Source organism: Onychomys torridus, chromosome 22, assembly GCF_903995425.1.
Source record: "Onychomys torridus chromosome 22, mOncTor1.1, whole genome shotgun sequence".
In the NCBI taxonomy this organism is placed as follows: Eukaryota; Metazoa; Chordata; class Mammalia; order Rodentia; family Cricetidae; genus Onychomys; species Onychomys torridus.
In genome coordinates, this window is record NC_050464.1 from 16,673,274 (window position 1) to 16,690,038 (window position 16,765).

Genomic DNA, 16,765 nt, shown 5'->3' on the forward strand with positions numbered 1-16,765 from the left:
CTTCTGTCTCCTTCTGAGGACTTCACTCTTACCACCTAGTGAACTCTTTTTGACTCCCCTTGACTCTGAGTGGAATAGCTGATCCGCCATGTTCCACAGGCAGAGATGCACGTCTGCCCTGACTCCAGCTCAGGGGTGACAGCCTTGTCCCTTGGCCACCTGGCTTGCCTTTGCCCCTGGTGTCCATCTTCTCAAAGGTCAGCAGCTCACCTTGGTGCTGTCAGGTATCTCCTCACATGAAACCGCACAGAATGAAGGTTCTGGAAATGTGCCTGGCACTAGCTCCTACCAGCACTCTGGGGAGGTTTGGCCATCTCGAGCCTTCTTCTGGCTTGGCTCAGCCGAGTCCACAAAGCTGACTTGGCCAACGCTCTCAGGTGGACAGTCCAGGCAGGTCCAGAGCGCTTTCTCTTCCTGCAGGCCCTGAGTTGAGTGCTCTGGCCTCTTGGTGTTTTCTGGAAGGTGGGTGTCCTAGTCAGAGTTAGCAGTATTGCTGTGATAAATACTGTGACCCAAGCAACTTAGGGAGGAAAGGGTTCATTTGGATTTCAGGGTGCAGTCCATCATCGGCAAAGCCAAAGCTTATAAGAGCTCTTTGTGTATTCCAATACTGTGTCCAAAATTTGCAACTGTTTTCTTCCATTTCACAAGAGACTTTTCATTCTAATAGTAGCCCTTGTTGTGGGGGAAAAAAATCTCATCTAAGGCACTTGATTTGTCTGTGTTCTCTGTCATTATTTGTGTTGTAAGTGCTGCATCAAAGAAACCATCACCTAATCCATGGTTAAAATTATTGTCACCTACATTTCCTTCTAAAGGCTTTATGATTTAGGCTCTTGCATTTAAGTGCATGACCGTTCTGAGACAATCTTTTATGTGGGGAAGTAGGGGTCTGTTGGAGTTTGAGCCCTGTCTCTCAGGAATGTGGTGAATCAGGGATGGAGGGATGGCTCAGGGGTTAATGCATGTTGTTCATCTCAGTTTGCTTCCTATTGCTACGATAAACACTGTGACCCAAAGCCACATGGAGAGGAAAGGGTTATTTCAGCTTATGGGTTCACTATCAGGGGAAGTCAAGGCAGAGGCTCAAGGCAGGAACCTAGAGGCAGAAACTGGAGCAGAAACTGTGGAGGAGTGATGCTTACTGGCTTTCTGATACAATCCAGGTCCACCTGCCCAGGGAATGGCACCACCCACAGTGGGCTCTGCCCTTCCACATCAATCATTAATCAAGAAAATGCTCTAGGGACTGGCATTGCCTCAATTGAGGTTACTCTTTCCAGATAAACTCAAATTGACAAACAAACAAATCATCATAGGGCATGCTGGGAAGGAGCCTTTAGAAAACCACAGCAGGAGTAAAACTTAGGCTTGAAACCATCAGGTCTAGGGCTGAAAACCCCAGTCAGCACAGTCCATGCTCTGTAACTATGGGGATGCTGACTGACAGGTCTAGAGCTGAAGCCCCGGTCAGCATGGTCCATGCTCTGTAACTATGGGGATGCTGACGGACTGGGTTTTGAGTTGCTTGTTAGCAAATCCTGTTGGGAGCACCATCCTGGTACACAGCCGGTGCTCAGCTCTGATGTCTGTCTGTAGTGGTATGGACGTTGCCAAAGAGGCAGGGCTGTGAGGGATGCCCACTGTGTCTGCATAGCCTCTGTGCCTGTCCCCACCCCAGCCTGACTGAGACCCTGAACTTGGCTTTTCATCCGCACCAGGGTGAGGGTGTGCAGCAGCTTCGAGAGGCCCTGAAGATCCTGGCAGAGAGGGTCCTCATCCTGGAACACATGATTGGGGTCCACGGTGAGTAGTGACCAGGCCTCCCACTTTCCTGTGACCTACTACCCTCGTGGGGACTGCTAAAGCTCTGTGGTCCCCTGCTTCAGGGACTCCACCATGTTATTGTCCAATGGTCCACACTAAACCCCTCTGAATCTGTCCCTCATCTGCTCAAGGACATTCAATGTCAAAGCCCCCCTCCCTGGCTTCACCAGCCACACCCAGACAAGCCAGGCTGCCTCCCACCTTTATGTCTTGCCCAGACCAGTCCCTCTACCTGCTGACCACTGCCCACATCAGAATGTGTTCCTTGGTGAAGCTATCCTGAGCCCCCCTCTTTGTCCTTATCATCCCTGTCCTCATGCAGTTTTCCCTGTGTCTTCCCGATACACTGGGGACTCCCTGTAGAAACTGGGGGTGGCTGGTGCCTCTGCGGAGTCTGGATCTCATGCCTCTTGGTATTGGTTAAAGAATGAGTGGGCAGGGGCATAGATAAGTAGTGAATGGAGGAACGAACAAATGGAGGGTGACTTGGTGGAAGAATGGATGGGAGGAGGGGTAAGTAGGTGAATGGATGAAGAAGGTGATGGATGAACAGGTGAATGAGTGAAAGAATGCACTAGTGGGTGAACAAATGAAATGGGAAAGTGGATGAATGGGAAAATGAATGAATGGTGCATGACTCCATGGGTGAATGAATGGGAAAAATGAATGAACAGAGAAAACTGAATGGAGAACAGTATGTGTGAATGGGTAAGCAAATTAACAGGTGAATGAATGTGTATGCTGCTGAATGAGTGAGTACATTAGTAAATGAATGAATGCGTTCGTGAATGAATGCAGGACAGAGCCTGCTTGCCTCCTCGCACTGGACACGCCCAGGCTCTGGGAGCGGAGGCCACTGGTACACTGAGGGTCTTGAGCAACCCTTCTGCCCTCCTTCCAGATCCCCTGGCCTCCCCTGAGGGAGGCTCTGGGCAGGATGCCCTGAGAGCCAACCTCAAGATGAAGCGGGGAGGCCCTCAACCTGATGGCATCCTGGCTGCCCTGCTGGGCCCTGACCCTGCACAAAAGAGCGCAGACCAGGCTGGCGACGGGAAGTAAGAACAAGCCCTGCCCTGGGGCTCAGCCGCTGCTGCATCCTGAAGATGCCCCGTGCGGGACTGGGCATCAGGCAGGGACGATTGTGAAAGACATTGGGAGCCTGGGGTCCCTGGGGACAGATGGTGCCTCCAAGGGGCAAAGCCCAGTGCAGACTAGCATCCTGACAGCCCTTCTTTTGCCCCTGTCCCCCACTTCCCACTCCCGGCTGGAGACGGGGTCCGGGTGGGCTGGATGGCAGGTAGGAGAATAACCAGAGTTCTCGATGGCTAAGCCCCTGCTCCATCAGGGGCCAGGGCCAGCTAAGGTGATTTCCCTATATTGTCTCATTTAACTCTTAAAAAGTAGGTCTGTGATCCCCACTCAGCCTGGGAACCGAGGTGTGGAGAGTACACGTGACCCTGGATATCAGTGGGTGGGGGTGGGGCAGGATAGTGTTTTAACCCAGGCCTCGCTGTCACTGAAGCCATGACATACAGCTCTTGCTAGTTTCTCCTCTCCATGATGTGTGTAGCCCAGAGGACTCCTGAGGCAGCCAGGCTGCTGGGAGGCAGGGCTGCCTAAGAAGATATAGGGGCACCACAGGGCTTTGGACCTGCCTCGCTTCCTCTGGTCACTTCCTAGGACTGGGCACAGGGAGACAGCTTCCAGAGTGGACTTGGGGACCAGGAGGTAGGGTCTTTGGGGATGAGGGGAGCAGAGACCAATGCTCCCTACTGGCTCCCAGTCTTGCTGAGCCCACTGGCTTCCCCCACGGAGAAGGAGGGAGCATTTGATAGGACTGTCCATCCAGGAGAGGATACAGCCTCTGTCACCCTAAGTTTTTTATGGACATCTCTAGAGCCTTCTGCTTTGATGGGACAATGCAAGTCCGTGTCCCCTCGACGGAGAATCAAACTACCCATGTCTTAGGCTTGCTAGGGGCCATGCCCCCACACCTTGGGGCCGGGGTCCTGGCAGGCTCCACAGCAGAGCTGGTGCACAGTTCTGAAGGCCTCTCTGACTGGTGCTTGGCTCTTATGACCCACCTACCCTGGTGCTCTTCTCACGGGGCCACAACCCTTACACTCAGAGAGCAGAAAGGGCTGGTACCACCCTCGGGTATGTCTCCCCGCCTGGCAGTAGCAAGCATCCCTAAAAGCTCTTGGTGCTGATGCAAGGTTGTAACCTTGTCCCCCTGGGCCCTGTTGGCTATTCCTGGGCTATTCTCTGTCTCTACTAAGAGGTGATCTGAGACCTGTGATGTTATTTCAAATAAAGGTGCTCTCCCCACTCTGGCCCTTCTGTGCCTTGGCAGCTGTCGGGGAGGCTGGACTGCACCCGGCTAATTCATGCCAGAGAACTGATGAGCGACTGTGTCCAGCTTCGGGGTGACTTTAAGGTTTCTGAGGCAGAGGAACCCAAGAAAGCAGCTGGAATAGGGAAGGAAGGTACCCCTCAAAGGTGGCTGCTTGGAGTAGGTGAGGTGGCTTGGTAGTAAAAGCACTTGCCAGCAAGCCTGATGACCTGAGTTCAATTCCCAGGACACACATGGCAGGAGAGAACTGAGTCCTGCAAGCTGTCCTCTGACCTCAGCATGTGCATCCCTACACGCAAATGAATAAATGCATCTATATTTTAAGATGGGGCTGGAGGGAAGGCTCAGCGGTTAGGAAGGCTTCCCATTCTTGCAAGAGGATCCAAGGTCCACATGTGGCACCCATGTTGGACCGCCCATAACCATCTGAAGCTCCAGCTCCAGGGTATCAAATGCCCTCTTCTGGTCTCTGCAGTTAGCCACACACATGTGCACATACAAACACTCAGATACATGTGTGTACACATAAATAAAAAAGTAAATATTTTTTAAAAGAAGAAGTGGCCCACTCTTTCCAGCGAGGCTGAATTTGAACTAAGCTGGGGCCCCAGCCCTGCAAAGCAGAGGGTTGTAGTTTTGTTTGTTTTTGGGGGGACAGGATCTCACTATGAAGGCCTGGCTGACTGGAGTCTCACTATGTAGACCAGACTGGCTTTGAACTCACAGATTCTGCCTGTCATTTCATAGCATGCACCACCATGCTGGAGTACACCAGGATGCATGGCTTGGGGGTGGTGGGGAGGGGTATGTATAATTAGCACCTGCTTCCCAACCGGGCCAGCTCAACAGCCTAAAGAGTGATCCAGACAAGCTTATCTTGACACATTTGATGAGTTCATGAACAATGCAGACAGCTCCATTTCTTCCTTCATAGGTGTCAATCACCCACCCACCCACCCACCCACCCAGCTCCGATTTCACAGGGCTCTGAGTCTCTGCAGAATCCGTACAAGCTCAAGTGTGGGATACACTTACTGTGACCACAGGCTCAAACAATGTAAGGCACAACAAACCAGACCGGGCGGCCCATGAGAGAAGCAGGTGCTGCACAAGCCTGGGGTTCGATCCCTGGAACCCGCACAAAGGTGAAAACCAACTCCGCCATGTTGTCTGTTGACAACTTTGCCTCCTGCATGTGCATTGTGATGGGTGCATCCCACAATACAGTGTACACACACAATCATACGTAATAATGATAATATGGAAACGCAGAATCTAGACATACTCTATGTTAACATGGAGTCTGCTCTTGCCCTTTCAAGGAGTCTGCTGGCCTTGGCAAGCAGGGTCTAGTCGTGGGAGAGATGGCTGGTTTTTGTGGCATTCTGGGATGTGGAACAGCTAGAAGGTGGTCTGCTCTGAGGTGGAGTTATTCTGACTAGGGTTTAGAAGACAACTTACATCATACCAGGGCAATGAAGACCCCCCTCACTCTGTCTCCTGCTCATGTCCAGGCCTGGCTCAGTGATAAATTAATTCCTCCCTGAAACTCCAGAGAAACCCCACATACTCAAGAAGCAAGGCCCTTAGATCAGGGTGGGGTCCAGAACGGTCGCTAGATCACTACAGACCTTGGTACCACCAGGCACTTGCCGTGTGCCTGGTCCTCTCCAAACCTGACGTCCACCCAGAGTTCAAATCCAGTAGAGGAGATGGACATAAAATATCCAGGTGATGTAGAAGGAGAGACTCTGGGCCACTTCCACAGTCTGGAACCAAAAGCTAAAGATGGGAGAGGTAGGACCAAGACAGACAGTTGGGGACTCCACCTGCCTCTGCCAGGTGATGAATGTGCTCCTGCCTCCTTACGCAGGAGTCCTGTTCCTGGGCCTAGTGGCTGAGTGGTTCTCTACACACATGGTCCTGGACCCAGCTGACCCAGGATCACTCAGTACCAGGGAGACTGGGGGAGAGTACATGTCTGAAGAGGAACTTTGATGGCGAGCGGGGAGCTTGAGAATGGAAAATGGTCACCCTCCTTTGTTCCTTGACCCCGGGAAAGAGCTACAGAAGCATATGTTTTGTTTTGCTTTTTGGTTTGGTTTTTCAAGACAGGGTTTCTCTGTGTAGCGCTGGTTGTCCTGGAACTCACTCTGTAGCACAGGCTGGCCTTGAACTCAGAGATCCACTTGCCTCTGCCTCCTGAGTGCTGGGATTAAAGGCATGTGCTACCACTGCACGCGTGCGCGCACGTGCGCACACACACACACACACACACATATACACACACACACACACACACACACACACACACAAAACAGGAGGCTCAGAGGTGCTTTGGCAGGCCGAGTGACTGGAGACCTAGGCTTATGGCCTGAATACAGCTTCTTGGCTTCTTGCCCCACACCCAGAAACCCCACCAGCCCGTCCACTGCAAGTGCTTGGGACTTCAGTCCTTAAATGCTCTCACCTGTATCTCCTCTTCTCAGCCTTTCCCCCAAACCATGAGGGGCACGGGTGGAAACACCCGACACTGGGCCCCAGCCAGGGGTAATAAAGGTGCAGCCAGGGTCCCCCATCCAAACCTGTGACTCACCGGTCAGCCCATAGCTCAGCCTCCCATGCTCAGCTGTGAAGGTCCAGGTGCGGGAACACGTCCCTGTCCTCAGTACCCAGCCTGCCTGGGTGTAGCACAGTGAAGCACTGTGCCAGATCACCGACACCTACGTGACGGGACATTGGCAATGAGATCACCTCCTGTCCAGACCGCGCTGAAGGCGGTGGGCAGAGAGAGGGATGAGGGCTTCCCAAAGCAGCCTCAGCCAGACCGTGAGCCCCTCCCAACCCTGCGGAGAGCTAGCACCTGCAGTTCCAAGAGACCCGCTCTCACAGACCTGCTTTATGGAGAATTTCACGAGATTTTCAATGAATTGAATTCCCAGGGAGATTTACTTCCAATGTTATTAATAAATTCTAATGCCGCCTATAACTCTCAATTGCTAGTTAATTAACTTGCAATTGGCACGTTGTAAAAGGCAAACTAAATACCTTTTCAGGCACGGGCTGGTGAAGCTGAGGAGCCTGTCATGTGTGTTGAGGTAGACAGCTGGGATACACATTCCCTCCCTCTCCAGCTGAGTGACAATGGTGTGCCCGGCATCCTTAGCACTGAAGGAGGGTCACGGGGTCTCCTCCAGGGTTCTGGGGACCTGGGGTTGATAATTGGTCACTGCTCCTGAACAAACAAGGCATGGACAGTGTGGTCATCTTCTATATGGCTTACCACGTACCTCAATATTTTTTTTTTCTTTTTTTGAGACAGGGTTGCTCTGTGTAGCTTTGGAGCTTGTCCTGGACCTCTGTAGACCAGGCTGTCCTTGAACTCACAGAGATCCACCTGCCTCTGCCTCCCGAGTGCTGGGAATAAAGGCCTGAGCCACCACTGCCCAGCCTGTACTTCAATATTTGATCAAATGTTATTCTGGGTATAACCGCCTCCCCATCACACATCACTTTCCTTTTGACAGGATTCGTGGCCTTGTTAGAATTCCAGTAATGGGTCTGGGTTTGCAGCTCACCTGGTAGATCATTGCACACGTGAGGCTCTGGGTTCGATCCCCATGCCATGTAAACCAAGCTTGGCGGCTCACCTGCAATCCCAGCACCAGACAGGTGGAGGCATGAGGATCAGAAGTTCAAGGCCACCCTAAGCCACATATCAAGTTTTAGTCAACCTGCCTCCTATCTGGCCAAGGAAGCTCTACAGCAGGGGGATATTGGCTTGGAGCGTGAGCATTAAATAAAGATGACACCAGGGGAAGGCTCATGATTTACTGACTGGTTTACCTGTGGAAAGTGAGCTCTCAGGAGATGGTGGCACATGCTTGTCATGGAAGCACCCAGGCAAAGGCAGGAGGATCGAGGGTTCAAGGCTATTAGGTGATACATAACGAGATGGCATCTCAAGATGAAACGTCTATCCTGTCTGTCTGTCTACTTAACTACCTATTATCATCGGTCTGTCTGTCTACCTGTCATCCGTCTGTCTGATGAGTACACTTTTCACTGAAGCTCACAGCTGTTCCATTCTGTAGATAGTGCAAGCCCCAAAGGTCGTTAGGTGCAAAGGCTGTTGTCACAATACAGGGAACAAGAAAATGACTGGAAGGGATCAAGAAGATAGGATCATAGGGACTTCTGTAAGACACAAGGACCTAAGAGGACCCTCGGGACAGAAACAGGAGTGTCACAGAGGCAGGACGCCGGTCTCTCTGGGCCACACATGTTGCGTGTTCCTCCTCTGTAGCCTTCTTTCATTCTGTCCCCAGCCCCATGGCCCCTGCTGGCTGCTAACTTCAACTTCTTCCTCCCAGGACCTCCCACTTGTCCAACCCGTGAGACTGGCCGCTTAGCAGTCGCCTGCCACTCAACTGGTTGCTGACATCTTGTTACAGGACTTGGGGGCAAAATATCTAGCTGTGAGAGCTGACCAATGGATGGGTCACTTGTTCCCAATTCTCTAATTAAAGAGATGACAACTGGTAAAATGTAAAATGTAGAAAAAGGAGATTTCATCGATGTACTCATATTGGGAAGAGGGACAGATAAAGGGGTTTAGACACACACACACACACACACACACACACACACACACACACACACACACACCATCTGTATTTAGGGTTCTGACACGAGACTTAGGTTTAGATGGAGGGAGACCTGGAGCGGGGGACAGAGGTGTGTGTAATTAAGCAGTCCTGATGGAGGTGGGGTTGGGTTGATCACCAGCTCAGCTCTGGCTCTGCGGGGTGACCTGATGCAATCCATACTGCTTGAGGGGATCAGCTGTTCCCCAAAGCATGATCACCCCTGTTTGGGGGGTGATCTCATCATGGGATGTCTGTGAGGCATGGCTGTTCCTGGAGTCCAAGGCGACTGTTGGCTTAGAGGTAATCTGTAGGGCTGTGGTGTGGGACCGTGTGGATGTTGACACCAGGGGGTTTCAGTGACTCATCCCTGGACCTTCAGCCGTGAAGCCAGTGAGTCGGGTGAGGTATCACAGTTTTTAGAAAGACACTCTTTGTGTGATTGACATGCCCACGTGCAGAGATGATTAGCTATGGTGTTTAGTGTTAACTGCCAACTTAACCAACTAGAATCAGCTGGGAGAGCCCCCTCTCCCCACCATTCCCCGCAAGGGCATGCCTGTGGAGCGTTATTTCAGGACAGTGCTAGTTGATAGGCGAAGACCTACCCACTGTGGGCTGCACCATTCCCTGGCTGTGAATGGAGGAAGGGAGCTGAGCAGGAACAGTATCTCTACTTCCTGATCACGGCTATAAGGGGAACAGCTTCTTCCAGCTCCTGTCACCTCAACTTCTGAGTCATAACAACGACTGTACCTCAAGCTATGAGCTAAAAGAAGCCCTTTTCCCTGAAGTATTTCATCATAGAAACAGGCAGAGAAATCCACACTGTCTGACCCAAAGACAAGGAGCGGATGCAGAGTGAAGGTGGAGATGCAGGCTTTCCCCATGCTTCTGATTACCTTGTGGGCCAGGCGAGGAGTGGGCACGTTGTAGAAAAAGCATTTGCTAATGCCTGATAAAGTCTTTTTTGATGGGGCTCCCAGGATGGCCCCCAAGAACCATCTCAAGCTGCAAGGACAAATAGACCATAGGCCACAAGGCCTCACAGTTGTAGAAGATGGAAAACCCAGGATCAAGTCACTAGCAGTCAGATGAGACTGCGCTGAGGACCTCCTTCCTGGTCCCTTGGTGTCTCTCTCCTTGCCGTGTCTTCTCATAGGTAGCACGTTTCCTAGAGTGAGCGATATCGACTCACCCCAGATGGGGACTGATTGAGGACAGACCAAAGTAGTGATGCCACCAAAGTCCAACTTAGTGAACCACGGACAGGAACAACATGGATGACTCAGAGGAAGCTGTATCACCCAACCTGGGTGATGGATGACACTGGAGCTCTCTGTATGACTTACAGACAGATTGACAGGTTGTAGAGGCTACCCTTCTCAGCAGTCCTTTCTCCTTATAGAACCTTAGGGGCAGAGGTGGTGTTTATGAATCTGGTGAATTTCAGGGACTTCCTGAGACTTATGAGTTGCTTACTTCCTGGGTCTTAAGATCACCCTCTATGATGGAATGTTTCAATTCACGGGAAGAAATGACCACACAATGCATGTCTGTTCTCAGAAAGACACAAACCCCATTCCCAAGGGCTCCCTCCTCAGGACCACATCACTCCCCCAAAGCCCTCCTGGTCTTTTCTCCTTTTCATTTTCCTCTATTCTCCTTCCTCCAAATATCCATCTGTCATGCAGAAGTAGGCTTTGTACGTTACTGTCCTCATTGTCTTGACAATACCTGATGAAAGCTTCTTAAGGATAAGAGGGTTTATTTTAGAGCACAGTGAGAGGGAATGGTCCATCATGGTGGGGAAGGCATGGACGGCAGCAGGAGCGTGAGGCGACTGGTCACATGACATCCACAGCCAGGAAGCAAAGAGAGATGGATACTGCTGCTCAGCTCACTTTCTTCTTGTTCTCAGTCTGGGACCCTGGCCCCTGGGATGGTGCCACCACACCCTCCTCATTCGGCCCCGTCTAGAAACTCCGGTGATTCTAGATTCCATCAAACTGACATGTTAGCCATCACAGGCTTTGATATGTGAATTCAGGGGACACACGTGTGCAGTGCACAGACCGCTCTTGCTTCTGTGTCTGACAAGGGCAGGCTGGGGTCCTCTCTCTCCACAAGGCCTGGACACCAAAAGGGACATAAAGTCAGTGGACTCAGGGACCTAAGCCAGAAGTCTCAGCATGAGAGGAAGGGTTTTGCTGTCTGTAGAGGCAGAAGGCATGCTCCCTGGAAGCGAAGGGGAGCTCAGTCTGGCTGGACTGTTGCTGGGCCAGAAGGAGCCCTGTTTCTACTAAGGCCTCATTTTTGTTACATTTTGTTCATTGATTTTGTGTGTGTGTGTGTGTGTGTGTGTGTGTGTGTGTGTGTGTGTGTGTGTGTATGCGCACGCATGTGAATCCGTGGTGTGTAGAGACCAGAGGACAACCTTGAGTATCATTTCTCAGGCACCATCCATCTTATTTTTTTGAGTCAGAGTCTCTCAGTGGCATGGGGCCAGGCCAATTCAACTAACTGACTGGCCACCAAGATCCTCCTGTCTCTGCCTCCCCAGCATGGAGTTACGAGTACACACAACTGTTGTACCCAGAGTCCCACAAAGACCACCAAGAGACCGAATACAACGCAAAAGCAAAGAGTCTTTTTATTATTACAAGTTAACTCGTGACTCTCTGTCCATCTGATGCAGCAGCAGAGCAGGAGAGACCCCAAGTAGCAATGGGGCGGGGTTTTTAAAGCAAGGGAGGGGTTGGGGTCTACAGACCGCAGAGGAACAGACTCAGGATTGGTTTATGTGAGTGGTAATCATGTTAGTAACTTTTAATTAGCTAGGGTTAGTGTGTGTGTGTGTGGGGGGGGTTACAGTTATCCATTTAGGGGCAGGACTGGACAAGTCCCAGGCTTTGTCCTTGAGCTGCCAGGGAGGCTGGCTGGCCTAGCATGTACTGACTGTGGGGGCTGACTCAGTGGCCCAGGCTCTGTCCTTGACTCATGCACATAGCTCTAAGTTGGTGAGGGGTCCCAGACAGTAAATAACTGGCTGAACCTTGAGCAGTCAGAGTACATGCAGAAAGGGAGCTACTGCACGGACGATGTCTTTTGTTCACGGCCCTCCCAGAAACTGCTTGCTCAAGTCTCAGGAAACTGAAATTGAGGCCTGATCTCTGAGAGAAGGCTGAGCAGCGTGTTATGGTGTCTGCCTGGTCCTTTCAATGACCATGCCTCACTGAGCCATCCCCGCTCTCCCCATGAGAATTTTTTTAAAAAGACAACACCAAAAGGTGTGTCTTTATTAGGTAGCATGGGCATCAAGACCACGCTGAACTCAGCCCTTTACTGCATAAGCAGGGAGGCTCTGAATGCATCCCCAGTTGCTATGGTGACTACTGGTCTCCGTTTTCTGAAGTGGCTTCTGCAGATCTACAGGGAACGGGCTGGGATATTCCAGAAGTGATGCCGGGACATTTGGTTAGCTATTTGGAAGGAGATAAAATTAGCTCTTTCCTTCACACCGTCTATCAATATCAACCTCCAAAGATTTAAGGAATTAAATATACAAGGGGGAAATTTATTAAAAATTAACCCAGGGCCAAGGATGTACCTCAGGTGGCAGTGTTTCCTTAGGATGTACAGAGCCCTGGGTTCCATCCTCAGCACCACACACACACCATGTGTTGTAGCACATACCTGTGATCCCAGCGCTGGGGATGGAGTGGGGGTTAGAAGTTTAAAGTCATTTTTGCTTACATAGTGAGTTTGAGGCCAGCCTAAGGAGCATGGGACCCTGTCTCAGCCACAACAAACAAACAAACACCAGGCAAAGAACTGATCTGAGGGTAAGTAGAGATGTTTTCATCATAATAGCAGTTGAAGCCTGCTATGGTGGCCCCTGCCTGTCATTCCAACACCCAGGGAGCCAGACTGGGAGATTGTCAGTTGGAGGTCAACCTAGGCTAATAATGACCCTGTTTCAAAGAAAAAAAAACAATAAATAAACAAACAAATCAATAAGCAATAGAAAAATATGAGAGGCTAAGATTTAAAAAAAGTGTTTCTGTTGATATGTGAGTGCAGGTACCCATGGAGGCCAGAAGAGGGCATCAGGTCCCCTGGAGCTGGAGTCACAGGCCGCAGTGAGTGAGTGCTGGGAGCCAAACTCAGGTGCCCAGTTAAGATAGAACTTAACACACGGAATTAAATATCCAACACTAAGGAGGTGGTTCATCGGGTTAAGCACTTGCCACACAAGTGTGAGAACCTGAGTTCAAATCCCAACACTCAAGGAAAATGCTGAGTAGGTGTGGTGGCCTGCCTGTGACCCCAGCATGTGGGAAGCAGAGACAGGGAATCTGGGAGGACACTGGCTAGCTAGACAGGCCAAAACACAAACTCTGGGTTTAGCAGGAGACCCACAAGTTGGAGAGCAGCCAAGAGAGTTGCCTGAGGTCATGTGGTCCCCCACGTGTACATGGGCGTACAGACATGTGCCAAAAACTTAATTCTTTTTTGGCTGTTGGGTTTTCTTTCCTTTTGTTTTGCAAGGTCCAGTGCAGCCCAGGTTAGTTTTGATCTCTTACTCCTCCCGCCTCACCTTCAAAGAGCTGGGATTAGAGGCAAAAGCCACGAGGTCTGGTTTGGTTTTGAAACAGGGTCTCATGTAGCCCAGGTTGGCCTCAAACTCACTAAGTAGCTGAGGATGACCTTGAACTCATGATCATCTGGCCTCCACCTGCCAAGTGCTGGGATCATAGGAGTGTGCCACCACCCCCTTCATCTTTTATATTTAAAATAAAAATCATCTTTGTCTTCTTAGCAAGGTGGAGGCCGGCCTTAGATAGCGAGAGCCTTTGTCAGAAGGAAAGAAAAATACTCCTGATTATCTAACAAAGTGCATTTTGTTTTGTTTATTATTTTTGTATTTATTTATGTATTTTATGTATATGGGTACTTAGTCTGCATGTATATCTGCACACCAGAAGACAGCATCAGAGAGTTGGGTGCTGGGGATTGAACTCAGGACCTTTGGAAGAACAATGAGTTCTTAGCCACTGAGACTTAGCTGCAACCCCTAAAGTGCACTTGAAAAGAAGACTACAGCAGTACCAGGCTGGAAGAGAGATGAAGATACAGACCATCGCTGTACATTCAGCACTGCGCTGGGGTCCCAGATAACACAATAGGGGAAGCTGTCACACTAGGGCCTGTGGGTCAATTTGTCCCCCGCCTGTTGAAATAAGAACCGTATTAACTGGTAATGTCCATCCTATACAACTCATTCTTGGGCTGGCAAGAGGGCTGGACAGGGAAAGAGGATTGCCACCAAGCCTGACAGCCTGAGATTGATTCCTGAAACCCACATGATCGAAGGAGAGAACTGACTGATGCCAGTTGTCCTGTGATGGCCGCACAAGAGCCATAGGGTTCATGTGCCACACACGGATGGATGGATGGATGGATGGACGGACGGACAGACAGGAAGACAGATAGATGATAGATAGATAGATAGATAGATAGATAGATAGATAGATGATAGATAGATGATTGATTGATAGATGATAGATGGATAGATAGATAGATGATAGGTGATTGATTGATAGATGATAGATAGACAGATAAATAGATACATAGATACATAGATAGAAGATAGATAATGATTGATCGATAGATGATAGATGATGGATGGATAGATAGATAGATAGATAGATGATAGATGGATAGATAGATAGATAGATGATAGATGATTGATTGATAGATGATAGATGGATAGATAGATAAATAGACAGATAGAAGACAGACAGATAGGTGGACAGAAGAAAGCCCCCTACCCATTGGGTTTTAATAGACTCCCAGAACTATGAAACTATCTATCTGTCTCTTTCAATGCTGCTCCAATAGAAAACCCGAGCCTGGATAATTTATAAAGAACAGAGGTGTATTTGGCTCTGGAGGCTGAGAAAGTCAAGACAAAGAGGCCAGTATGGGACAGCAGGGCCGGGGTGTTCTGTGTCTGTGCCGTCCAAGGAGCATGCCCTCCACGCTGCTCCCACTCCACCCTACCCGGGAGCTGCCGGTGGGCAAGACTTCCCCTGCAGGGTAAACTGTTTCCCTTCTAACTGTAAACCCAACAGACCCTTCCTCCCCTAAGTTGCCCGTGTCAGGTATTTTTCTTCAGAGAGAGAAGGAATGGATACCACACCTCCAAGGAAGGAGCCAGGCCTTCAGTAACTGGGTTACAGTCTGAGATACTGACAAATAAACTCTCAAGGTGTTTTGCAACCCCGCCACACCCTCCTCACAACGCTTGTTGTTGCTAAAGGCCAACTTTTCTTAATTATGTGCATGTGAGAGAGCCCACGTGTGTACACACGTGCATGAAAGCAGGGGAGACCCAGAGGCCTTAGATCCCCTAGAGCTGCAGTTACAGGCAGTTATGAACCCCACGGTGTGGGTTCTGGGAACTGAACCCGGGTCCTCTGCAAGAGCAGCAAGCGCTCTAACCACGGAGCCACCTCTCCAGCCTTGTCATTATATTTCTTTCTATTACAGCCTTCCTCGTGAGTAGGGAGCACTGCTGCTGTTCTGATTTGCATTTTCCCAGAGACTGTTCCCTCCATTGTTCGCCTTTGAAGAAACACTAATTGAAGTTCCTTTCCTCACAATAGACCTCCACCTCACAGCATATAAAACATTTAACTCCGGGGAGATTATAGACCTAAAACTGCAACATCCTTGTAATAAGGCAGGTGTAAAGAGCCGTGGCCTCTGGTTAGGCAATGGCTCCTTTGCCGAACACCAAATCACACGCAGCTGATGGGTCGGAGTTGAGTTGAGTTTGTATTTTTATCGCTGGCTTGTTCTTCATATAACCAGATGAACAAAAAGCCCAGTACTGTGTCCAGTGTTTGCAAATGTTTCCTCCCATTTTATGAGTGAGTTTGTATTCTGATAACATCCCTTGTTGTGGGGGGGGGGGGGGTGGGGGGGGAATCGTGTTTAAGACACCTATGTGTCTACTTTGTTCTCTGTTATTACTTGAATCATAAGTGCTACATCAAAGAAACCCTCGCCTAATCCAGGGTTACAGTTACTGACACCTACATTTCCTTCTGAAGGCTTTATGGTTTGGGCTCTTACATTTAAGCGCGTGACCTTTCTGAGACAATCTTTTATGTGGGGAAGTAGGGGTCTGTTGGAGTTTGAGCCCTGTCTCTCAGGAATATGACGAGTCTAGCCTGGAGAGATGGCTCAGCGGTTAAGAGCACTGGCTGCTCTTCCAAAGGTCCTGAGTTCAATTCCCAGCAACCACATGGTGGCTGATAACCACTTGAAATGAGATCTGGCGCCCTCTTCTGGTCCGCAGGGATACATGCAGACAGAATACTGTATACATAATAAATAAATCTTTAAAAAATAAAAACAAAAACACTGTGACCCACAGCCACATGAAGAGAGAGGAAAGGGTTATTTCAGCTTTCGGGTTACAGTTCATTAACAGGGGAAGTCAAGGCAAAGACTCAAGGCAGGAACCTGGAGGCAGAAACTGAAGCAGAAACCATGGAGGAATGCTGCTTACTGGCTTGCTCCTCATACCTTGCTCAGCCTGCTTTCTTATTGTGCCAAGGAAATACCTGCTCAGGGTGACACCGCCCACAGTGGGCTGGGCCCTCCCATAATCAATCATCAGTCAAGAAAATGCCCCACAGGTCAATTTGGTGGAGGCAGGGTTTTTGTTGTTGTTGTTGTTTGTTTATTTTTTGTTTTTGTTTTTTACCCCCAATTGTGGTTCTGTCTTCCCAGAAGGCTTTAGCTTGTGCCAAGTTGACAAACAAAATAAAACAAGCCCAACAGTTAAAGCCACTGAGGACAGTCATGCAGTCATCCAGAGGGAAAGGCCAGGGCATCCACAGGACTTTAGGGATGTATATGGTAA

At 49.9% G+C, this 16,765-nt stretch overlaps 1 protein-coding gene across 2 annotated transcripts in view; it reads left to right on the forward strand.

Annotated features, from left to right (window-relative positions):
- The window catches only part of Col26a1 (collagen type XXVI alpha 1 chain), a 144,352-nt gene extending 139,981 nt beyond the window's left edge, over positions 1-4,371 (forward strand). For both annotated transcript variants that reach the window (XM_036172114.1, XM_036172115.1), the window contains exons 12-13: positions 1,722-1,806; positions 2,729-4,371. In XM_036172114.1, the coding sequence (XP_036028007.1) occupies positions 1,722-1,806; positions 2,729-2,886 (243 nt within the window). In that variant the 3' untranslated portion in view covers positions 2,887-4,371. The remainder of the gene's footprint in view (positions 1-1,721; positions 1,807-2,728) is intronic.
- The last annotated feature ends 12,394 nt before the right edge of the window (positions 4,372-16,765 follow it).